At 42.1% G+C, this 26,450-nt stretch overlaps 1 protein-coding gene across 1 annotated transcript in view; it reads left to right on the top strand.

Annotated features, from left to right (window-relative positions):
* The window catches only part of GALNTL6 (polypeptide N-acetylgalactosaminyltransferase like 6), a 1,507,590-nt gene that overhangs the window by 1,248,284 nt on the left and 232,856 nt on the right, over positions 1 to 26,450 (top strand). The window contains exons 5-6 of the mRNA XM_070376153.1: positions 16,469 to 16,654; positions 22,464 to 22,647. Of these exons, the coding sequence (XP_070232254.1) occupies positions 16,469 to 16,654; positions 22,464 to 22,647 (370 nt within the window). The remainder of the gene's footprint in view (positions 1 to 16,468; positions 16,655 to 22,463; positions 22,648 to 26,450) is intronic.

The following is a 26,450-nucleotide window of genomic DNA, read 5'->3' as shown; positions in this document are numbered from 1 at the left end:
GCCATTCAAGTCTCTGTGGCTCCTCCAAACGCTTTGGCTTCCACAGCTGATGAAGACAGGTTTTCAGTCTATTCTAATGACATAAGTTTATATAGCCTTTCACTTCAACAGGCTTCTACCCTATGAAGCACTGGTTTCAGGTCTTGGAATTTCTTCTAAGGAAAACTGTAGCTTCAGAATACACTTATTCACAAAATATTCATTATATATTATTTATAATAGTCACACCTGTAATCATGTAAACCAACAATATGGAAAAGTGACTGCATGTTTAAAACAATAAGGTAAGAACATGGGAAATTTCAGTGTTAAGATTTAAAAGAACATGTAGGCTCTAAATAGAAGCACAAAAGATAAAGGAAAATGTGAGCAGGGATTTTTTTTCCCTCAGCTTTATTGCAATTGTTGTTGTTCAGTTGCTAAGTAGTGTGACTCTTTATGACCCCCGTGGACTGCAACACACCAGGTTCCCCTATCCTTCACTATCTCCTAGTTTGTTCAAACTCATGTCCATTGAAAGTGAATGTGAAAGTTGCTCAGTCATGTCCGACTCTTTGAAACCCCATGGACTGTACAGTCCATGGAATTCTCCAGGCCAGAATACTGGAGTGGGTAGCCGGTCCCTTCTCCACGAAATCTTCCCAACTCAGGGATCGAACCCAGGTTTCCCACACTGCAGGCGGATTCTTTACCAGCTGAGCCAACAGGGAAGCCCAAGAATACTACAGAGGGTAGCCTATCTCTTTTTCAGCAGATCTTCCCAAACCAGGAATCGAACCCAGGTCTTCTGCATTGTAGGTGGATTCTTTACCAGCTGAGCTACTAGGGAAGCTTATGTCCACTGAGTCGGTATAACTGACAAATAAAACTGTAAGACATTTAAAGTATAAAAGTTGATGATTTGACGTACTTAAATGTTGGCTTAACATATCCATCAGCGTGTATGTATTTGGTGAGAATATTTAAGCTCTACTGTCTCAGCGCATTTCAATTACACAACACAATGCTGTCAACCACAGTGACCATGTTCTATATTAGATCCTCAGGCCACAGTCAGCTTGTAACCAAAAGTTTCTACCCTCTTAACAACCTCTTCCTTTTTCCCCCAACCCCAGCTTGCTGGCAACCACCATGCTACTCTGTTCCTATGAATTTGACTTTTTTTTCAATTTTCATAGAATTAATACCACCCAGTATCTGTCTTTCTCTGTCTGGCTTATTAGTGGTGATTGATGGGTGTGGGGTTGGGAGGGAGGCCCAAGAGGGAGAGAAAACACATATATATGTGTATATATATATATATATATATATATATATATATATATATATCTGATCATCTTCGTTGTACAACAGAAACCAGCAAAATATTATTAAGCAGTTGTACCCCTACCTAAAAATAAATAAATAAAGCAGGGGAGCTATTTAAAAACACAAAAAACAGTGACTGACTTTGAGTGGTATATTTTTATTGAGTTTCTTCCCTTCTTTCCACTTTTCTCAATTTTACAGGTCTTCTATAATAATCATACATATTACTGTAAACACCCAATTCCCTGCATTAAATTCCCTTGTATGTGAAAGATTCCTACTGGATACATTTGGGTTCAACTTTTTCTTTTCCTCTTGACCTATAATCAGGCTGCTCTTGTGACTCAGTTGGTAAAGAATCCGCCTGCAAAGTAGGAGACCTGGGTTTGATCCCTGGGTTGGGAAGATCCCTGGAGAAGGGAAAGGCTACCCACTCCAGTATTCTGGCCTGGAGAATCCCATGGACTGTAGAGTCCATGGGGTCACAAAGAGTTGGACAGGACTGAGCGACTTTCATGTTCGGTTTTCACTTCTGATGTACAATCACAGATATTTATTGAGTTCTTACAATATTCAGACTCCCTTTAATGTACAATTGTAAGATTAAAGGGCAAATTTCTTAACCTTTCTGACTTATGAGTATTATTGTTCTCATCAGTAAAAAATGAGGATTTACTAAATTGGCACATGAATATATCTTAGAATAGAAATGATAAGCACTCAATAAATGTATATACTATTACTATTCATTTCCGTACATTTAACTTGTCATATTTTGCTACTTACTCTACTGGTTCCTTTCATTCAAGGACATGAGACACATTTTTGGTCCTCTTCATATTTTCTTTTTTTCAATTCTAAGCCAAGATAGTATCTCATATGATCCCTCTCCTTTTCATTTTGCAATAGTATTATCAAGAAATGAAGCAATTCCTTGGGAGGACGTACCTTGAGCAGGTCAATTTTCCTCAACAAGGGCAGACAGCTCGTTTCCTGCATGGCTCCTCCTATGCTGCAGAACAAGAATATTGTCAGGAACTGAGGGTCTTGTGAGCCTTGGGAACAGCTCCAATTCCCAGATATTTAATTTAGCTCTGGTCTCATCTAAATTGAAATTTTGACATAGCATTTTTCTCACCCTAACTGTTGAGAGGGATTCTATCCAATTTGTCTTTATTTGTGATGAAGTCAAGCCAAACCCCACAGGTCTTTATGGATGTTTTCAGTTATCGGGTGACATTAGTCAATCACTCACACACAGGATAATTTGAGATTGCGGGTCCCTATAACTCGAACCATATAATATTGCCACCCGGTAATGCCAAGAGATGCTGCAGAGAAACTAAAGGACACAATGGTTTGTAGCATGTATGTGTGAATTACACCAGGTTTTTCTCAGCCCAGAGAAATGCAGAATTGAAAGTGCTTCCAGGGACTTCCCTGGTCATCCAGTGGTTAGGAATCCTCCTGCCAATTCAGGGGACAAGGGTTGGATCCCTGGTCCAGGAAGATTCCACACGCTGCAAAGCGACTAAGCCCGTGTGCCACAGCTACTGAGCCCACATGCCTGGAGCCTGTGCTCCGCAATGAAGGGCAGCCCCCACTCTCTGCAACTAGAGACAGCCTGCATACAGCAACACAGACCCAGCACAGCCAAAAATAATACAATTTTAAAAAGAAAAAAAAAAAAAGTGCTTTCAAAGGGTGGAGATTTTATTCCTCAGATTTGATATCTGTGCTGGTATGTGGGATCTTAAGGTTTGTCTTTTTTTGTTTCTTGTCCTGCCTGAATTCTGGGCTTCCCAGGCAGTGCTAGTGGTAAGAATCCACATGCCAACACAGGAAACACAGAAGATACAGGCTCAAACCCTGATCCGGGAAGATCCCCTGGAGGAGAGCATGGCAACTCTCCCCAGTATTCTTACCTGGAGACTCCCATCGACAGAGGAGCTTGGGGGGCTACAGTCCATGGGGTTGAAAGTGTTCGGTATGACTGAGCAGCTGAACATACACATTCCTTGAATTTTATACTTTTTCACCAGCTAAAGATCAATTTCTCCCTTTTTCAAGCATCCTGGCTTTGATTTTGTTTGTTATTTATTAATATAACTTTGAGTTTTCTAAAATTGCCTCAGTGAATTTGAAATCCCTTGGATTCAGAGGTGATTTCATGTAACCTGCTGATTTGATGCACATGGCATCTGATTTCCTTGGAAGACGGTCATATCCCTCTATCACCAGCCTTGTTGATGGGCTCACATTACCTCGGAATCATTTCAATGTCCAGAGTTTTTATTTCTCATCCTGATTTTTGTATTAGGACAACACATTACAGGAAATCATTATTTTGATGACAAAATCTCTTAGTCCCAATTTTTAAAGATGGTCATTAGGAGTCAACAGCTTACAGAACAGGTGCTTACCCAATGAATGCATATGAGAGTGCAAATAAATCACTAATTAGCATTAATGTTGGAATAGAAAATGATCAACTTAATGTCAAATAACCTGGCATTCTACAAAATGTATTAATAAGTTGTTGATGTAGCTGAAAAAGTGTAAAATTTATAAATGGGACTTTTACCTTAAGGACTTTGGGAGAAGGCAATGGCACCTCACTCCAGTACTGTTGCCCGGAAAATCCCATGGATGGAGGAGCCTGGTGGGCTGCAGTCCATGGGGTCGCTAAGAGTCAGACACGACCGAGTGACTTCACTTTTACTTTCCACTTTCATGCATTGGAGAAGGAAATGGCAACCCACTCCAGTGTTCTTGCCTGGAGAATCCCATGGACAGAGAAGCCTGGTAGGCTGCAGTACATGGGGTCGCACAGAGTCGGACACGACTGAAGCGACTTGGCAGCAGCAGCACCTTAAGGACTTTAGAAACAAAATACATACACTGGCTCTCTTGATTTTTTTCCTTGGCTACATTTATTTTTTAAAGTTTCATGTCTCAAGACAAATTATCTTATAAAATGTGCATTTTTGACAGGTTCAAGATTAAGGGAATCATTGACAGCTAAGTAGTGAGCTTTCTTGGAAGAAGGAGAAGATAAGTAAAAGATATACTGGTAAATATGAGGAGACTAATTAACTAAGGTGGTTAAATGCAAAGTGGTCTTTAGCTCCCTGATAGAACTGACAGTTTAGGCTGAGAGAGGGCAGAGGCCTGGGGGTCCCTAGATTCAGCCTTCAGGCCTCAAGCCTAAGACTAGAAGAGGCTGGCTATTGCAGACAGAAATTGTTACAGATTCATGTAAACCAGCTCCCAGGTGGTTCAGACCTTAAAGAACCCACTTGCAGTGCAGGTGACCTGGGTTCCATCCCTGGGTTGGGAAGGTGGGGAAGATCCCTTGGAGGAGGTCATGGCAACCCACTCCAGTATTCTTTCCTGCAGAATCCTCATGGACAGAGGAGCCTGGCGGGTTAGAGCCCACCAGGGTCACAGAGTCTGACTTACTGAGCAACTAAGCAGGCAGGCAGGTTGCATTATTCACTTTAGACAAAAGGTAGAAACCACCCAATGCCCATTAACAAAAGAAAGGATAAAGAAAATGGGGTCTAATACATACATTTCAATATTACTCAGCCTTAAAAAAGAAAGGAAATTCTGACCTGGCTACAACACAGATGAACCTTGAGAACATTATACTGGATGAAATAAGCCAGTAACAAAATGGTAAATACTGTAAATTCCAGTTACATTTGGCATTTAGAGTCATCTTACACATAGAAACAGAGAGTAGACTTGTAGTTTGCAAGGGCTGGGGAGATGAGAAAATAGGGACCTTTCCTATTTAATGGGTATAGAGTTTTAGCTTGCAACATCAAACGATCTGTGGCTGGATTGGACAACCATTTTGAATATACTTAACCCTAGACTGAACTGTACACTAAAAATAGTTAAGATGGTAAACTTTATGTTATGTGCCTCTCACCAGCTTTTTAAAACACTAAATAAGTGAAAAGTAGAAATGATCTAGATGAGCTTAGAGACTTTTTTCTCCTGTGTCAATACTGATGATTCAAATGATACTTATATAGGGCTCTTATTTAAAACAGTGCCTTGTGTGTAATGTTTCTTCCAGGATTAAACCATTATCTAATATTTACAGACTAAAGCTTAACACTATTTTTGGCAAAATTCTTAAATATTTGCAGGTTAAAGGGTATAACACTGAACCAAAGACTTTTGTAATACTGACAATAATGTACTTTTACATTTGTACATTTAGACTGAATTATCACATACGTGGTGCAAATGAAAACTTATCAACTATATAACCTATTCCTTACAATATATAGGATGTTTAATATGAAGTAAAACTAATGAAGTATTTAAAAGCAGAAATTTTTATACTGTATTAAAATGCATCAACTTGTGGTGAGTTCAAAATACTCAGCAAAAATATTTCATAGAAAAGACCTGAATTTTATCCAGTATCCACTCACATTGTTTTTATTTGAGGCCAAAGTTACAACATTAGAATGAATCATATAAGGAAAATAATCTTGAATTTCAGTTAATTTTATATTGCCCGATGTAAATACATTTCTTGATCTAGGTTCATATAAACAGAACAGTTACTAACTATAAATTTTAGATTCATATTATGCCACATGTATTCATTCACAGAAGCCCTTTAATTACAATGATTTTTGAAAACTTTAAAATGCTTAGAATAGATGGACATAGACATTATCATACTGAAGTAAGTAAGTCAGGCAGAGAAAGACAAACATCACATGGTACTGTGTACATGAGGTATCCGAAAAGGAAAGGGAGGGCACAAATGAGCTTATTTACAAATCAGAAATAGAGTCACAGATGTAAAAACAAACTCATGGTCGGTTACCAGGGAGTGAGGGGATAATAAATTGGGAGATTGGGATTGATATATATACACTGCCTTATATAAAATACAAAACTAACAAGGGCCTATGTACAGCACAGGGAACTCTACTCAGCACTCTGTCAGTTCAGTCGCTCACTTGTGTCCGACTCTTGCGACCCCATGAATCGCAGCATGCCAGGCCTCCCTGTCCATCACCAACTCCCGGAGTTCACTCAGACTCACATCCATCGAGTCAGTGATGCCATCCAGCCATCTCATCCTCTGTCGTCCCCTTCTCCTCCGGCCCCCAATCCCTCCCAGCATCAGAGTCTTTTCCAATGAGTCAACTCTTCGCATGAGGTGGCCAAAGTACTGTTGTTTCAGCTTTAGCATCATTCCTTCCAAAGAACACCCAGAATCTAAAAAAAAGTGGAGTATAAACTGATTCAGTTTGCTGTTCATCTGAAACTAATACAACATTGTAAATCAACTACACTCCAATAAAAATTAAAATAAAATAAAATGCTTAGAAAAATATTTAATCTGAATATTAGTTAAGAAATACTTGAAACATCAGACAAGATCAGTTTTTAAACAGTCCTTAGGGCAATACTGTGGAAAAGGAAAAATAGAATACAAATATTTCTGCTATAACTAAATATACGTTAGTTAACATTATTCAAAATTGGAATAAGCAATGAATGTACAAATCAAATGCATGACAAATGAACTGAAATAAAATCTGCAACACAGCTATATGCAACATTTGTATTCATGCATGTACACATTGGGACAGGCAGTTTTCAGGCTATTACCCAATGCCAAAATATTTTGTATGGAGTAGTCTATTATTGTGCTGTCACTCATTCATGTCTGACTCTTTGCGACCCCATAGACTGGAGCCTGCCAGGCTCCTCTGTCCAGGGGATTTTCCAGGCAAGAATTCTGGAGTGGGTTGCCGTTTCCTCCTCCAGGGGATCTTCCCAACCCAGAGATCGAACCTGTGTCTCCTGCATTAGCAGGTGGATTTTTTACCACTGAGCCAACTGAAAATCTATTTTTTACCATCCTGCAAAAACCATTCTAAGAGAATATACTCTAAAATTTTAAAAATGAAGAAAATAAACATTTTAACTATGGATTTCTCTTTTTTTTCTCTCCTCTCTCTCCCTTGTACACATTGTGCTTTTTCTGAAAATGTCCTTAATCCTTTTATGTATGTGACACCTATAATTTTTTTCACTTTGGGGGCCTTGATTCCTAAGGTATTATACACACGATCTTTGATATAGAGCATTTCCCAGAGAGAAGACTGTAAACCCATTTATAGTCCTAACCATGGAGAAAGGATGCTTTCCATGAATAATTAATTCTGGGCACTGAGTCTACAGCTGGAAACTACTCCACTGTGGCCATGCCCTGGGTGCAGGAACAGACGTTGCGGCATTTCTTTTGCATTACTCTGAGTACGTCACACATTTAAAGCTATCCTGAAAATATATGATTCAGTTGCTCTTTAAACAAATGATGGAAGAGAGAGGGGAAGACAGAGAGAGAAACTGGGACAGAAAGAGGGACCCAAGGAAGCTGTTAGGCGTCCAGGTTACCTTCCCGAGAGGAGACCCCGAGCTGAAATGTGTTCCATTCCTCTTTTTATTTTTAAGATTTTACTTCATGCGGAGCATTTTTAAAGTCTTTCTTGAATTTGTTACAATACTGCTTCTGCTTTATGTTTTGGTTTTTTGACCGCAAGGCATGTGGGATCTTAGCTCCCTGCCTGGGGATTGAACCCACACCCCCTGCACTGGAAGGCGATGTCCTAACCACTCGACCACCAGGGAAGTCACCTCATCCCTGTTTTCTACGTGGGAATGTAGGGCCTAAGGGAAGGTCACAGACGATTATCAGAATTCTCCAGGTAAACACAGATCACTGTTTCTCACTATGAAAGGTGCATGTGATGTCAGAGATGTTATATTTTCAGGCACAAAAAGGAATTAAAAAGAGGAGAGACTCATAAGAGATCAGTGAGTGGTGGGGTGGAGCTCAGTTGAACCAGAGGCGAGCTGTTCCACAGGTAAGAACAGGACAGCCAAGCATATGTAATTACCAACTTCTGCTCTGCTAGACTCCTCTCTACATCCTGGTCAGAAACTCTAAAACTGCCATGTGAGGTTACAAGTCCTTCATCGGTGGCCTTCCCTCCTCTCCAAACTGATAGAACTGAAATCTCGTATAATGGGCAGCAGGGAAGAAAGGGGAATACTATCTCCACCTTCTGGGGCTATAAATAAAATGGCATTTTGTTCCTGAGAGAAACATAGATCTCTGTATTCCCCATCTGTTCACTGTGTAAACATCCTTGAAAAAATAATCCAGAACAAATGGTAGACCTTATCCACAAAAGATGCAGAAACATAAAGGGCCCTAAAGAACAGTCTCCAACTCTCTCCTCCCATGACTGCGTGAAATCAAGGACTCTCAAGAGATCAAACAAGTCAATCCTTAAGGAAATCAACCCTGAATATTTACTGGAAGGACTGATGCTAAAGCTGAAGCTCCAAAACTTTGGCCACCTGATGTGAAGAGCTGACTCATTGGGAAATATCTTGATGCTGGGAAAGATTGAGGGCAGGAGGAGAAGGGGGTGACAGAGGATGAGATGGTTGGTTGCCATCATTGACCCAATGGACATGAGTTTGAGCAAACTCCAGGAAACGTTGGAGGACAAGGAATCCTGGCGTGCTGCAGTCCATGTGGTGACAAAGAGTCAGACACAACTGAACGACTAAACTACAACAAGGATTCTCATGGGGGGAAAATCTCAAATCCATTCCACAACAACAACAAAAATTTGTAAAAAAAAAAAAAAAAATTAGAAATCACACATTTTAGCTGAAACAGGGAAACATTTGGTATCCGTGGGTTTCACAATGATCATGTTTCTGTCTTACTTTATCATGGTCTCAGACTGACCTCGCTGCACGCTGACGGTCACCAAGATGGTTATGTCCAGCAGAACCAGATGACGGGCTGGCTGGGTGGGTCAGACCACGGCCCAGATGTGGGGGGACGGGCTGATGTTTTCTGTCTCTACTGTACCATTGAATCAGGACCCACTCTGGGTCCTCTCCTTTGATATATTTCTTAAGTGTCTTTTAATCTTTAGTGGGCTCCCCAGCTGGCACTGGTGATGGCACTAGCAGTAAAGAACCCACCTGCCAATGCAGGAGACACAGGAAATGTGGGTTCAACCCCTGGGTTGGGAAGATCCCCTGGAGGAGGAAGTGATAACCCACACCAGTCTTCTTGCCTGGAAAATCCCATGGGCAGAGGAGTCTGGCAGGCTACAGTCTATGGGGTCCCAAGAGTCAGACACATATACACACAATCTTTAGGGTTCTCTTTCCATTTCTTTTCTTCTTCGTCTAATCTATTTGTTGAAGAAGTCAAGCCATTTGTGTTGGAGAAATTTCGAGAGTTTTGATTTTGCTAGTTATCTCCCAGATGTGCTATTTCACAAATTCATCAGTCTTTTAGTTCCTATAACCTGGTAGTTAGATCTAAAGGCATACTCAAACTCAGATTCAATGCTTTGCCAAGAAAGAGGCAGTGACATGTTTCAAGCACAGAACAAGTGATCTGGTTCCTTCTGTGATGTTAATTGGGTCCATTAGTTCATTAGAGGTTTTAAAGGGTGACTTTCTAATTCTCTTTTTTTTTTTAACAATAGCTGGAATGTATATGCTCTGTTCATTTCAGTGTCCCCAGCTATTTCCCAAGTGACTGAGGATGCTATGTATATTAAAAGAATAGAAAATAAGACATTGAGAGATGGAATCCACTCCAGTGTTCTTGCCTGGAAAATCCCATTGGCAGAGGAGCCTGGCGTGCTGCAGTCCATGGGGTCACAAAGGGTCAGACATGACTCAGTGACTAAACCACAACAACAGCTATTTCCCAAGAGACTTGCATATTAAAAGAATAGAAAATAAGACATTCAGAGACAGAACTCAGTCAGAATCATAAAAGAAGGAATCGGATACAGTTTCAGCAATTCTTTTAACTTCTTGGTTGAATTTTTTGTGCTCCAGAGATAATATGAAGTGTCTGTATGTGAATGCTATGAAAAGGGACATATTCAGTGTGGTCAACCAGGACGTCAAGAAATGACAGCTTTCTGGAGTTAACTGGAGACATAAAATCTATACAGTTCTTTTGCGTAAAGAATATAGAAAAATTTTCTGTACTGCTAAGTAGACAATTATCCTTAATACTGTCACTTTGGGTTAAAATATACACGCAATATGTGTCAAGTGTATTGAGAAGAGTAAGGAGTCTCTAACTGTAAAGTACTTCTTGTCACTGTGATAAGACCTTAAATTATCCAAAATACTTAAGAGCATATTCTTGTGGTGAAAGAATGAACCAGAAAGGTATATGCACTTCCATGTGTCTATGACACGTTCCAGTTCAGAATGTATCACTAGTCACCATCCACAATAACCGTGGCCTTCCCAGGTGGCGCTAATGGTAAACAACCCACCTGCCAGTGCCGGGGACACCAGAGACTCGAATTCGATCCCTGGGTCGGGAAGATCTCCTGGGGGAGGAAATGGCAACCCACTCCAGTATTCTTGCCTGGAGAATCCCATGGACAGAGGAGCCTGGCGGGCAACAGTCCATAGAGCCACAAAGAGTTGGACACAACTGAAGCAATTTAGCACACACACACACACACAATAACTAGCATTTATTCTGTATGTGCTCTTAAGGTCATATTCTGCTATACACTAGGGCTTCTCAGGTGGTGCTAGGAGTAAAGAGTTGCCTGCCAAGGCAGGAGACATAAGAGATGCAGGTTTGATTCCTGGATCAGGAAGATCCCCTGGATGAGGCCACGGCAACCCACTCCAGTATTCTTGCCTGGAGAATCCCATGGACAGAGGAGCTGGGTGAGCTATAATCCATAGGGTCACTAAGAGTAGGACGTGACTGAAGTGACTTAGCATGCACAAATGCACGCACTACACTCTACCAACACTAAAGTATAAACATCAAAGAAATTCAGCTTCATAGTATGTATTTAGACATAGAACTCTTATCTCCAGGTCAGTTGGGTCTCCTGCCCCTTCTGCTCTCTCCTTGAGATTAAATTAGGGGATTCAAAGGAGAAGGAACCTGCTGAGCCCAGGGCAGGTGTTGTCCAGCCTCTGGTGAGTTCTCCACTCAGGAAACCCTGACCTTGCTCTGTAACACTCCTGGTCACTTAGATTCCCTATGTGTTGGGGACAGTTGCTCAAAGGTAGACCAGAAAGCTGTCTAAACTCTGCTACTATATTTTCCTGACATAATAAGCATAATACCCACTCCAGTATTCTGACCTGGAGAATTTTATGGACTGTATAGTCCATGGGGTCGCAAAGAGTCGGACATGACTGAGCAACTTTCACTTTAATTTATTGAATAGACCTAAATCTTTGATGAACTTAGAGCGCTTCCAAGTCATGATTTTTGACACCTGTGAAGACACCTGTCTTGAAGACAGGGAGCTGGGGGAGACCAGACAGATACTGTGTTGACCAAAGACAAGACCTGGCATTTGCTTTTTGACTAAAGCTCTGATACATGTCAGCTTTATCTTGAGCTGATTCTTGCTTCCCAATGCGACACGTGGCCCAAAGAAACACTGGAAGACCAACCTCTAGGATGCTTTTTAGGAAAAATGAAATACTTGATAGACTAGATCTATAGCATAAGTAAAACGTGACAAGAGAAAGCACATAATCATAGAATTGGAAGGACTATTGAAGATCAACTCATCACATTCCATGGCTTCACAAGTAGCTCAGTGGTAAAGAATCTGCCTGCCAAGCAGGAGATGCAGGTTCGATCCCTGGGTTGGGAAGATCCCCTGCAGAAGAGAACAGCAACCCACTCCAGTATTCTTGCCTGGGAAATTCCATGGACAGAGGATCCTGGTGGGCTACAGTCCATGGGGTCGCAAAGAGTTGGACACTGAACACACATACACACCTCACTTCCACAGGTAGGAAAACTGAAATGACTTAACCGAAGATATAGGACAAGTGAGTAATATGTCTAGAACTCACATCCTTGATTCTCGACTGCAAATCATTGAAGGCAACTTTTTTAGCACTTAGTTGCTATCCTGAACAATAAATATACTAATGAATGTGTAAGTTCATGGAGCATAGTGAAATGTCTAGTAAAAAAGGGAAAATACATTCAGAAAACTGCTGTACTTAATATCGACAGTAGCAAGACACCAAATTGTAACGAGTATAACTCAACATTTCATTACTGCCTCCCACTGATATCATAAACCTTGGGCAAAATTTGGTATATTTGAAATTATATTAACTTTTCCCGGTCATCAGGGTACCACTTAGTGGATTTTAACAGTAATATTTCCACTGCTAGTCTAGGGTCACCAACCAAAAAAAAAAAAAAAAAGTTAATGGTTCTACAAATGTTTCCTAGTCAAAAAAGAAATGTCTCTTTTATAAAGATACCATAAACCCTCCTGTCAATTCTCCTGTTTAAGTAATACCAAAGCATGTTTAAAATCATTTGAGTAAGGTTTTGAAATGAATCTTAAAACTGTTCATACAAAAGAAATGAAAAATGTTTTTAATTTAAAGGCATCTCCACCATTCACAGGAATTTCCTTGTATGAGAGTCTAATTTGCTAATCAGATGGATAATATCTTCTTCACAGTGAGCTATGGTTAACTAAATGCTATAACTGAACTACTAAGAAAAAACAGACCCCTCCAAGGGGCAGTCAACTAGGTCATTACTCGGAGGCAAAGCAACCTAATCATTACCACAAAGTTCAAATTAGAGGAATTGATTTGAATATTTAGTGGACTCACTGTGGGGTCAAACCCCTTGAGATCAGTGCATTCATACCTGATAGTCTTCTTAGTGTATTAAAATGGACTTTGATGAAAAATACACAGAATCAGAAAACATACAGAGAGGGAAAGGCAACATGTAGAGATGCTCCCACAGGGTTCAGAGAGTCCCCAATAAACTGGAAAGTGTGGAAGCATCAAGCTCAAGTGGGGACCGTCCTTAGCAGGTGACCAACAACCCTCTGCTTCTGACAACCCTCTGCCTTGGGACGTGTGGGAGGCAAACCTCTTCTAGAAAGAAGTGCTTTCTCATAGGCAGCTACAAAGAATTAATCCTCTCTCCCTTGAAAAAATACTAGTTTAGTCCTTGGGGGTCAGACAGTCAAGCAGAGAATGCAGTCGATTGTCAGGACGATACCCACAGTGGTACAACTGACAGAAGAGCAGTGAGGTTTGCAGAGATGGGTGCACCTAGAGGCTGTCATACAGAGTGAAGTAAGTCAGAGAAAGGAATACCGTCTATTAACTCGTACATTTGAAATCGAGAAAAATGGTACTCATGAACGTATTTGCAGGGTAGGAATAGAGACACAGATGTAGAGAACAAACCTGTGGACTCCAAGCGGTGGACAGAGGTTGGGCTGGGATGAATTGGGAGATTGGGATTGACGAATATACACTATTGATACTTTGTATACAATAGGTTTTTTTTTTTTTTTTTTTTGCTTTTATTTCCAATATTCTGGGAGGTGGGTCATAGAGGATCCTGCTGTGATGTATGTCAGAGAGTGTTTTGCCTATGTTCTCCTCTAGGAGTTTTATAGTTTCTGGTCTTATGTTTAGATCTTTAATCCATTTTGAGTTTAGTTTTGTGTATGGTGTTAGAAAGTGTTCTAGTTTCATTCTTTTACAAGTGGTTGACCAGATTTCCCAGCACCACTTGTTAAAGAGATTGTCTTTAATCCATTGTATGTTCTTGCCTCCTTTGTCAAAGATAAGGTGTCCATATGTGCGTGGATTTATCTCTGGGCTTTCTATCTTGTTCCATTGATCTATATTTCTGTCTTTGTGCCAGTACCATACTGTCTTGATAACTGTGGCTTTGTAGTAGAGACATTTGAATCATTTCTAATGAGGTGGATGAAACTGGAGCCTATTATACAGAGTGAAATAAGCCAGAAGGAAAAACACCAATACAGTATACTAATGCATATATATGGAATTTAGAAAGATGGTAACAATAACCCTGTGTACGAGACAGCAAAAGAGACACTGATGTATAGAACAGTCTTATGGACTCTGTGGGAGAGGGAGAGGGTGGGAAGATTTGGGAGAATGGCATTGAAACATGTAAAATATCATGTATGAAACGAGATGCCAGTCCAGGTTCGATACTGGATGCTTGGGGCTAGTGCACTGGGAAGACCCAGAGGGATGGTATGGGGAGGGAGGAGGGAGGAGGGTTCAGGATGGGGAACACATGTATACCTGTGATGGATTCATTTTGATATTTGGCAAAACTAATACAATTATGTAAAGTTTTAAAAATAAAATTAAATTAAAAAAAAATAGGTAACTACTGAGAACTTACTGTATAGTGCAAGGAACTCTATTCAGTGCTCTGTGGTGACCTAAATGGGAAGGAAATTCAAAAAGGGGAGATATGTATGCATGTGGCTGATTCATTTGCTGTACAGCAGAAATTAACACAGCATTGCAAAGCAACAGGGCCTGCGTGCTCCGTCATGTCTGACTCTTTGCAACCCCACAGAGTGTAGCCCACCAGGCTCCTCTGTCCATGGGATTCTCCAGGCAAGAATACTGCAGTGGGTTTCCATTTCCTTCTCCAGGGACTCCTCCTTACCCAGGAACTGAACATGACTTTCCCACATCGGTAGGCAGATTCTTTACCACTGAGCCAATATTCCGGGGAAAAAAAAAAAAAGGCAATATCATAAATCCTTCCATGAACTGCTATTGTTAGAAATCACAGGAGACTTAATAATAATATTTGCCTTTGATTGCAAACAAGCAGAGACAATTTGAAAGTGAAACTTACAGAATATACAGCATGCTAAGATTCTATTTCAATGAATATCAGACTCTACTTGTTACAAACTCCAGGAAAGCCCTCTTAAGGTTTTACATGTGGGAGGCTAAGAGCAAATGATGTCAATTACATGAGCACATATCCCACAGAAGGCTACAAAAATACACTTATTTGGCATACAAAAGAATGGAGAGATAAATGTACTTTATCACAGCCAGTAGGAAATGTTTTATTCCATAAATAAGTTATCTCATTTCATTTTGTTTACATTTTTTTAATTAGGCAAAGAAACCTTTCCAATTTTTTTTTTCCAATCTTAGCCAAGTCCAAAATGATTAGGTAGCATCTCATCTGCCTGTCCCTCTCCATATCTAATTTTCATAGTAAATCAGTCACTTTCCACTTCAAATCCAAATCCAGGAACTGAAGTTGTTTGCCAGTTTGCTATTTCCTGGCAGGGGGGGAAATCTGGTTCCTGTTATTTGTGCTAAGTTGCTTCTGTTGTGTCCAACTCTTTGTGACCTCATGGACTGCAGCCCACCAGGCTCCTCTATCCATGGGATTAGCCAGGCAAGAATACTGGAGTGGGTTGCGATGCCCTCCTCCAGGGGATCTTTCCAACCCAGGGACTGAACCCACATCTCTTACATCTCCTGCTTTGGCAGTCGGGTTCTTTACCACTAAACCCACCAGGGCAGCCCTTCTGTTGATTTGGGAGGTATTTTTCCTTTCCTGTGGTTTTATATGCACTATTTTCAATACAGAGAACACTAGGCAAAGCCTTGCTGGAAGGGCCCTCTTGTTGGCAAAAGCCCATGTGCTGGAACGGTCACCTGACCTGGCCAGAAGGGACCCGGGGCTGATTCCCACCTGGGCACAGGCTGACCAGGCTACAGCCTGGGGGTCCCAGACCCACAACAACTTTGGGGTGGAGTGCTGGCTGTCCTTGTCCACACAAAAGGCAGTATTTGCATCTTATGGAACATTCTAGAACCTGTAGGCTTCCCTGGTGGCTCAGCAGTAAAGAATTCACCTGCCAATGCAGGACATGCAGGTTCTATTCCTGGGTTGGGAAAATCCCCTGGAGGAGGAATGGCCCCCCACTCCAGTCTTCTTGCCTGGAGAATCCCCTGGACAGAGGAGCCTGGCGGGCTACAGTCCATGGGGTCGCAAAGAGTCGGACACAACTGAGCAACTAAACAACAACTGGAACTTGTAAAGCATAGAGACCTCTAGGAAGGAGTCTTCTGAGCCTCTCCCCTCAAGATGAAAGGAGGAGAGAAAGGCCCTCAGCCAGATTTCTCCACGCACGCTGTCCGCACAGATGCCCTGGAGTCAGTCTGCTATAGCTAATGTTCCGTGTCCTTCTGTGTCTGTCTTCTTCTTTCCCAGAACACTTGAAGGAGAAGCTGGAAGAGTACATGGCTCGGTTTTCCAAAGTGAGGATCGTCCGCACCAAGAAAAGGGAAGGGCTGATCCGGACACGACTCCTGGGGGCATCCATGGCCAGAGGCGAGGTCCTGACCTTCCTAGACTCCCACTGTGAGGTCAACGTCAACTGGCTGCCCCCACTCCTCAGTGAGTGCCCCTCAGCCTCCTGGGGTCTAGGCAGGGGAGGGGGTTTACTTCTATTTAGTTTGCCGTTGACGAAGGCTAGAGACCCCTTTAATGGGGTTTGCAGTGGGAGCCCTGAACGCTATTATTAACCATTGCTGGGAAGTATAGGTAACTAGAAAACCGCATTGAAATTACCTTTTTAGATAATACAGTCTAACTTTGGTTCAATAAGGTTTGATTTCTTATCTGAGACATTCACTGAGTAGACTAAAAGGAAAAGGTGTTTATTATACTATCTACAAGTACAGTGGGCTTCCCAGGTGGCTCTACTGGTAAAGAACTCACCTACCAAAACAGGGGATGTAAGAGATGCAGGTTTGATCTCTAGGTCGGGAAGGTCTCCTGGAGGAGGCCATGACAACCCATTCCAGTATACTTGCCTGGAAAACCCCATGGACAGAGGAGCCTGGCGGGCTGCAGTATACAGGGTTGCAAAGAGTTGAATACGACTAAAGTGACTTAGCACACATAAGCACAGTATGGTTAAAATGCACACACACACACACACACACACACACACACACACATAATGTTTAGCGATTATTATAGGATTGTTAAGAGATGAGAGCTGCCCGTTTTCCTAAGGGAAAAACAAACCTCATTATTCACTGCTGCTGCTGCTGCTGCTAAGTCACTTCAGTCGTGTCCGACTCTGTACGACCCCATAGATGGCAGGCCACCAGGCTCCCCAATCCCTGGGATTCTCCAGGCAAGAATACCAGAGTGGGTTGCCATTTCCTTCTCCAATGCATGAAAGTGAAAAGTGAAAGGGAAATCACTCAGTCGAGTCCAACTCTTAGCAACCCCATGGACTGCAGCCTACCAGGCTCCTCTATCCATGGGATTTTCCAGGCTACCATCATGTAAAACTCCACATCACTAATAAGTCCACATCACCAACTTTGTCTAGGCCCTGCTGCAATTCTTGAGAGCATCTCTGAACTGACATTTGTTCTGATGCTGCGATGAAAAATGCATTCAGCCCCCAGAATATAGTCATGGTGCAAGCACTCTGACATTTTCTCAGGATTTACAAGGCTCTTCTCCTTTCCACTCTGGCTCCAGCCTAGCTGCCTAAATATATGACCCCTTACATTCACACAGAACCCTTCAAACACACAGAGCTGCCCCCCAGGTGATACATCTTAAATGATCACAAGAAGACTCTCTGACACTTGAACTGTTAAAAACAGCAAATGCATTCAAACTAGAAAACCTATGTGAAACTGAGTCCAAGCATTACTATTAATATCTCTTTAATTTCACAATGAAGACAGAGATAAAGCCCAGTCGTAGCTAAGGAATAAATTGTAAAATGAGAAAAAATGTGTTTCTAAAAAGTTCTTGGTCTGCACATTGTGCTCCTTTATGTTCCTCCAGATTTCACTAAATCAACTTTTATTGTAAATATATCCCTGGTCTTGGAGCTAAAGCAAGTAACAACCGCCTTCACAATAGCTGCCTCAGGAAGAATCGCTTGCTATTGACAACTGCGCAGGATTTCAGGCGGAACTGGCAAAGCTCCATTAGTAAAAGATGTGGGGGGCGGGGGGTGGAAATCAACTGAAACTGTGTTGGATTTGAAACAGGAAATGATCAGCCGGTAAGGCCCCACCATATCTCAGATCCACCCCCTCTCCGACAGACAACGGCCTGGCCACCCTAATCCACAGGGATGTTTCTATGCTCCTAATGGTCAGAGACTCTTCTGAGCCTTTAATTAAAAGTACCTTGTCCAAGGACATAGCAATTTAAAGTTTCATCAGTAGCCCTGAGCTTCCCTTAAACTGAATTTGGCCTGTGAGGTGTTGAATAGGCAAGGAAGTCAGCACAAGGGCTAATTATTTATGAACCAAAGCAATCCCTAAAAGCCAATGATCAAGGCCCTGATTGTTCCTATGCATCTAAAAAGAGGAGAGGAAAGGGAAAAGACAGAAAATAAAGAGAAACCCATTTTTCCCTTTAAAGCATTTCATTTCCTATAGGCCTGATGGTTAAGACATGATCTGAGCTCAGGATTGCTATATTTTTTTATTTTCCTCTATCACTGCCTTGATACATCTTTCAAAATGAAAAAAAATTTTAAAGAAACAGGTGGAGTCACACGGTTTCTTGGTTCATTTTTCACCCTGGGATTATACCTGAATTTCAATTTCCCATTAAGAGTCTATTTGTTTGATCCCAGGAAATTGAAATGTAGGCACAATCCTTAGACAAAAAAGTAGTCAAACTGCCTTCACTGTGAGCAAGAGCGGCTGGATGAGAGCCGAGAGGAAATTTGACAGGAAAGCTGACAGTTAATTTAACAGACTCATTCTCTTTGGGTCACCTTGGGACTCCTTGTTGGTCAAGGAACTTGTTAAGTCAACCTGATTCTGAATTGGATTGAAGAACATCACTGAAACCTTAATACTCATGTAGCAGCAGAGCTGATAGAAGAAATATTTTGGACACAGCAGTGAAGGTCTCCTCTGTCAAAGACATCTCTGGGAAAAGACCACTTAGTGAAAGATAAAACCTACTGTAAGACTTTCCCAGGTGAAAAAGGGTGCGTAGAGAGCCCTTGGTGGGGACTGATCCGAAGGTGTTGGGGGTGGGAGGCGGGGTCTCTCTGCCTCCTAAATAACTAAATAAGATGAAGGTGACCTTAGGCTCTCTGAGGCCTCCTGGGACCACACTAGCTAAGACTGCAACCCCTTTTCTAACAAATAAATAAAGACAAGGACCCGAACATAATAAGCTAAAAAATTAAAAATAAAACAAAATCACAACCTTCTCCACATGCCACATTCGCCTTGCTGCTGCTGCTGCTGCTAAGTCGCTTCAGTCGTGTCCGACTCTCTGCGACCCCATAGACGGCAGCCCACCAGGCTCCCCCATCCCTGGGATTCTCCAGGCAAGAACACTGGAGTGGGTTGCCATTTCCTTCTCCAACATTAGCCTTACCCTGTTTTATTTTCTTTCTATCACATTTAAGACCATCTAGCATACTATATCCGGAGAAGGCAATGGCACCCCACCCCAGTACTTTTGCCTGGAAAATCCCACAGACGGAGGAGCCTGGTAGGCTGCAGTCCATGGGGTCGCTACAGTCGGACACGACTGAGCGACTTCACTTTCACTTTTCACTTTCATGCATTGGAGAAGGAAATGGAAACCCACTCCAGTGTTCTTGCCTGGAGAATCCCAGGGACAGGGAAGCCTGGTGGGCTGCTGTCTATGGGTCGCACAGAGTCGGACATGACTGAAGCGACTTAGCAGCAGCAGCAGCAGCAGCATACTATATGAGGCATCTCTAGTGGCTCAAACAGTAAAGAATCTGCCTGCCAATGCAGGGCATTTGGGTTTGATCCCTCAGATGAGATGGCCCACTAGAGAAGCAAATGGCTCCCCACTCCAGTATTCCTGCCTGGAGAATTCCATGGACAGAGGAGCCTGGTGGGCTCCAGTCCATGAGGTCGCAAAGAGTCAGACACGACTGAGCAACTAAGCACAGCACAGCACACTAAATAATTGAGTGATCTACTGTGCCTATGGATTCTCTTTGGTCCATTCATGAAGACAGGGGTTTTTGTGGTTGTGGCTCACTGCTGGCTCCCCTAGAACCATGCAAAGTGACAGGCATGCAGTTTCTACTCAATGAATAACTACTAAACTATGAATGAATTAATGAACAAATCCATGAGTGAATGGAAGGCATGTAGATCTGGCGGGGAGGTTTTCCACAGGATCCTGTGATCCCCACATCCTCCTCATTACTGTCATCAGGATAATGACGTGGAAACTGTCAGACCTCATTATTTCTCCATGATGCCTTTCCTCTTTTAAAGATATTTAACTGTGCTTTATTCCTCATGCCACATCCAGAGGTCTCTCAAAGAACCAGAAAGCAGATGTTGACACTTAGAAGCTCAAGCCCTCTGGTAGTGTTAGCTGTTATAACAAAATATTGAAGAAATGCACATTGTGGAGAAGACAATACTTCACATGATGCTCTTGTAGGTGAACCAGAGTACATGTGTGTGCCCTTTCCAGTGCTGGCCGTCCACGTCTGGCATAATAACAACTACCAGGGAGGATCTGGGACTGGAACTGGAGAATAAGTCTCCTTTCTGCCTCAGAGAAGCACCACGGCAACTGGATGGACCCCAGGCTTTAGGACTGGACCGTTAAGCAGGGCTTGCATCCTAGTGCGTGTTCTCAAAATACAAGCAAACTTGGACAAGTTACTTAACTTCTTTGCACCCAGTTTCCTCATGTGTAAATTGGGAATGATAATTAGAGCCACCTCACAGGGTTGCCAGGAGGATTAGAAACAGCAGGAGTTGCGCTGACATATATACCCTATCATATGGTGGCTCAGTGTTAAAGGGGCTGCCTGTGATATAGGAGACACCAGTTCAGTTCCTGGGGTTGAGAAGATCCCCCCGAGGAGGAAATGGCAACCCGTTCCAGTAGTCTTGCCTACAGAATCCCATGGACAGAGGAGACAGGCAGGCTATAGTCCATGGAGTTGCAATGAGTCAGACACAACCGAGCAGCTGAGCACACGTGCATCTATACAATAGACAGCTGGTGGGAAGCTGTAGGCCAGCACAGGGAGCTCAGCTTGTGCTCTGTGATGACCTAGACGGGTGGGATGAGGAGGTGGGAGGCAGGTGCAAGAGGGTAGGAATACACGTATAGAGAGAGAGAGCTGGTTCACCTAGTCGTACAGCAGAAACCAATGCAACATTGTAAAGCAATTATTCTCCAATTTAAAAAAGGAAAAGAAACAGCATAAGTATATTAGTAGTTGCTCAAGAATTTAATAGTAGCAGCAGTTAACACATCACCTAATATATTTTTGGATATGATGAGAGAAGAGTGAATTTACGAACATAGTGGAGAAAGAGGGTGGGAAGAGCTGAGAGAGTAGCACTGAAACATACATCACTATACGTAAAAGAGACAGCCAGCTGGAATTTGCTGTATGATGCAGGGAGCTCAAATGCAGTGCTCTGTGACAACCTAGAGGCGTGGGACAGAGTAGAAGGTGGGAGGGAGGTGCACGAGGGAGGGGCATATGCATACCTAGATGGTCATTCACGCTGACCTATGGCATAAACCAACATAATATAAGGCAACTGTCCTCCAATTAAAAATGAATAAATGTATTAAATAAAAAATGTACAGCTTTGATGAACAAAGTCTATATTAAAGAACAGTAGCAACAACAGCAGGGCAAATCTAGGACTTGGTGAAATCTCAGGCAAGCCTGAGAGCAAAGGATTCTGTGTGTCATTTCCCAGAATCTGGGGGGACAGGAGAGGACCAGCCATCAGGGCCACTGTGAGATTAGATGATAAAAACCATGAAGTTAAATATTTATATCCTGGACCCTCCAGAAAGCAGGCCAGTATTCTCTCAGCAGGCTCTAGCCACATGCTTAAAGGAACACAGGGAGTGTTTATACCCCATGCATGGTGGAGGCACCATGAAATGACAGATTGGGGACAAGTCAGAGCAGAAATGTGACAGAGGGAGAGTTAAATGGACTTCTCCAGGTCTCTCTGGGACATCACTTTCTTAAAAGTAAGCACCACAACACTAATTGCACCTGATCAAGGTCCCATCACGTCACGCCCAGCATACAGAGATACTGCAAAGTGCTCTGAAGACCACAGGGAACCAGGCTTCAAGGGCGATGGGTGAGGAAGGGCTTTTGCAGAAAAGTGAGGGATGACCTAAGCAGGCATATCACTTCCTGCTCTGTGCTTCCGCTTTTCAGACCAAATTGCACTGAACCACAAGACCATTGTTTGCCCCATGATCGACGTCATCGACCACAATCACTTTGGGTACGAGGCGCAAGCCGGGGACGCCATGCGTGGTGCCTTTGACTGGGAAATGTATTACAAGAGGATCCCCATCCCGCCAGAGCTGCAGAGGGCGGACCCCAGTGACCCTTTCGAGTGAGTAGCAGCCTGGGGACCTGATGGGGAGGCGGTAGGTGACTGGGGCATGTGTGTGTCAACTGGAGAAGCACCAGGACAATTATCTCTAATGAAATGGAATAAAACAGGTGGCAAAGGTATGCAAGACATTAGGGAAAGGTCAGACTTACAAGGTATAAAAAATCATAAGGTGGCCAGAGTACATTCTCCAACTTTCTAAGCATGAGAGGGCATGTGCAATGTGGAATCAGGAAAAAGCAGAGTTCACAGCAAATGCAAAGAGAAGGGAGGCATAGCCCCTTTCAGATATTCTCTTAGAGCTTCTCTTTCCATTTTCAGTTCCCTCTCTTCTTTCCTGTTGTTGTTGTCTAGTCATTAAGTCTTGTCCAGACTCTGTGACCCCAGGGACTGCAGCACACCAGGCTCCTCTGTCCCTCACTATCTCCCAGAGTTTGCTCAAACTCATGTCCATCGAGTCGGTGACACCATCCAACCATCTCATTCTCTGTTGTCCCCTTCTCCTCCTGCCCTCAATCTTTCCCAGCATCAGAGTCTTTTCCAGTGAGTTGGCTCTTCTTATTGGGTGGCCAAAGTATTGGAGCTTCAGCTTCAGTGTTAGTCCTTCCAATGAATATTCAGGGTTGATTTCCTTTAGGATTGACTGCTTTGATCTTCTTGCAGTCCAAGGGACTCTCAAGAGTCTTCTCCAGCACCACAATTTGAAAGCATCAATTCCTCTGTTCTTTGTGCTTTTCCCTAAAGTGGGAGTCCCCAACCCCTGGGACAGGAATGAATACTGGTTCATGACCTGGTAGGAACTGGGTCACACAGCAGGAGGTGAGCAGTGGGCAGGTGAGGGAGGCTTCATCTGTATTTACAGCTGCTCCTCATCGCCAGCATTGCCACCTGAGATCACAAATGATGGTGGCCTTAAAACTATGTTTGACACCACTTCAGATCACAATACTTTCTGGATTAAAGTCTAGGTGGAATATTCTAGGTTGCCACAAAAGCACCATTTCCAAAATCCTATCTTTGTGAAGCAGGGTTTCTGCAGGGACAGCAACCAAATGACAATTCGGAGTAGACTGGACATAAGAATATACTTCGCCTCTCACTGTCTCCCATCACCCCTAGATGGGACCGTCTAGTTGCAGGAAAACAAGCTCAAGGTCCCCACTGATTCTGCATTATGGTGAGTTGTATAATTGTCTCATTATATATCACAATAATAATAGAAATAAAGTGTACAATAAATGTAATGCACTTGAATCATCCCAAAACTATCCTCTTCTGAGTCTGTGGAAAAGTTGTTTCTCATGAAATGAATCCATGGTTCCAAAAACCTTGGGGGTCACTGCCCTAAAGAATTATTTAAATGAGCTACTCTACTTTTGTTTACAGTATAAGGGAATGATATGAAATATGCAGACGGTAAAGAATCTGCCTGCAATGCAGGAGACTCGGGTTCTATTCCTGGGTCCTGAGGATCCCTTGGAGAAGGAAATGACAACCCACTCCAGTACTCTTCCCTGGAAAAAAAAAAATCCATGGACAGAGGAGCCTGGTGGGCCACCATCCAGGGGTGGCAAAGAGTCAGAGATGACTTAGTGACTATCACTTTCACTTTCACTTTTTTCCATCTCTGCTGGGAACTGCTTCTGTATAAAGGAAGGTCATGTTTCTGAGCAGCCGCTCCCAGAACTTAAACTTGGGGAACTCAATCCAAATGACAGATCCAGAGTAGAGCATCTACTATATATATACATACACATACCATGGATACATCTTCTTGATCCATTTATCTATTGATGGACACTTAGGTTGCTTCCATATCTTGGCTATTATACATAATGCTGCTGTGAACACTGGACAATTGGTGCTTTTGTTTGCCTGTTTGTTTTTAATATATACCCAGGAGTGGAACTGCCAGTTCGTGTGGAAGTTCTATTTTTAGTTTTTTGAGAAAGCCCCACACAGCTTTCTGCAGTGACTGTACCAATTTACATTCCCACCAATGGTGTACAAGCAAGCGTTTGCTTTTCTCCACACCTTTGTCAACATTTGTTAATCGTGGTCTTTTTTGATTATGGCCACTCTGACAGATATGAAGTGATATCTCACTGTGGTTTTAATTTGCATTTCCCTGACAATTAGTGATGTTGAGCATCTTCACATGTGTATGTTGGCCATCTGTATTTCCTCTGTTGAGAAATGCTTATTAGGGTCTTCTGCCCACTTTTTAAATTTAGGGGTTTTTTTATGTTGATTTGTATGATTCTCTAAAACCATATACAAAAATAAACTCAATAAATGCCAAAATAAAGAACTCGTAGTGTCCAGCTTCACAAGCAAATACTTAGTAATGCCTGAGGCAAGCAATACAATTAATGTGGTAAATCTCACATTTGTTATGATCAGTTTTCACACTGCTTATAAGTGCTAATAATAAGAGACAGACATGGCCCATATCAAATAAATAAATAAACTCAAATGGATTAAAAACCTAAATGTAAGACTATAAAACTGTAGACTATAAAATTCCTAGAGGAAAACATAGGCAGAACACCCTTTGATATAAATCGCAGCAATTTTTTTTTAGATCCATTTCCTAAAGCAAAGGAAATAAAAGCAAAGATAAACAGATGGAAACTACTTAAAAGTTTTTCTGCACAGCAAAAAAACCCATCAACAAAATGAAAAGACAACCAACAGAATGGGATAAAATATTTGCAGGTGATATGACCAGTAAGGGGTTAATATCCAAAATATATAAACAGCTCACACAATTTAACATCAAAAAAATAAATACTGTCTTTTCATCAAAATATGGGCTATAAACATTTGCAGTAGAGAAACTCACAAGTATAAAACTGACTTCTGTGACACTCAAGCTTTAAATTACAGTAAACATTTGATAAATGTCAGGAAAATGGTTCCTCTAATTCTAACAGTCTCTAGAAAGGTAAGCTCTTGGGAGGACAAGGGGGATCTCAAAAGACATTAGCCTGAAAAAAAGCTAATTTTATTATTTTTAAAAAAGCTATCTATTGTAATAGAAATGTAATATCTATGAAGCACACTCATTAAGTATCCAGAATTTCTGAAAGACGCCTCTTCAGACTCCTAAATTATTAGTTTTGGAAAAGAAATAATGAAGCCCTTTGTTACTCTTCCAAATACTCCAGCCAATATTTCAAGGATATTGAAAACTACCAGGGAAGTTTTTCAGTAATCCAAGAGAAGAAGTTTCTAGGAGATGATCTTTACACGTCCATGAAGATAACCATCTGAAAGTCTTAGCAACAGGACTTAGGTTGGGTTTCAAAGCCAAGTGGGTGTGGGAGAATACCAAAAAAATTAAACCCTTTAACACAGTGGATCCTAAAAGATGCTTTCTCCTTGGAAGAAAAGCTATGACAAACCTAGACAGCATATTAAAAAGCAGAGGCATCATTTTGTCAACAAAGATCCAAACAGTCAAAGCTATGGTTTTTCTAGTGGGCATGTACAGATGTGAGAATTGAACCAGAAAGAAGGCTGAGCCAGGAAGAACTGATGCTTTCAAACTGTGCTGGAGAAGACATTTGAGAATCCCTTGGACTGCAAAGAGATCAAAGAAGTCGATCCTAAAGGAAATCAACCCTGAATATTCATTGGAAGGACGGATGCTGAAGCTGAAGCTCCAATACTTTGGCCACCTGATGCGAAGCACTGACTCATTGGAAAAGATCCTGATGCTGGGAAAGATCAAGGACAGGAGGAGAAAGGGGTGACAGAGGATAAGGTGGTTGGATAGTTGGATGGCATCACTGACTCAA

Source organism: Bos mutus, chromosome 8 (assembly GCF_027580195.1).
Source record: "Bos mutus isolate GX-2022 chromosome 8, NWIPB_WYAK_1.1, whole genome shotgun sequence".
Taxonomy (NCBI): Eukaryota; Metazoa; Chordata; class Mammalia; order Artiodactyla; family Bovidae; genus Bos; species Bos mutus.
The sequence above is the reverse complement of the archived record's forward strand: the minus strand, read 5'-3'. Positions and strand labels throughout refer to the sequence as shown.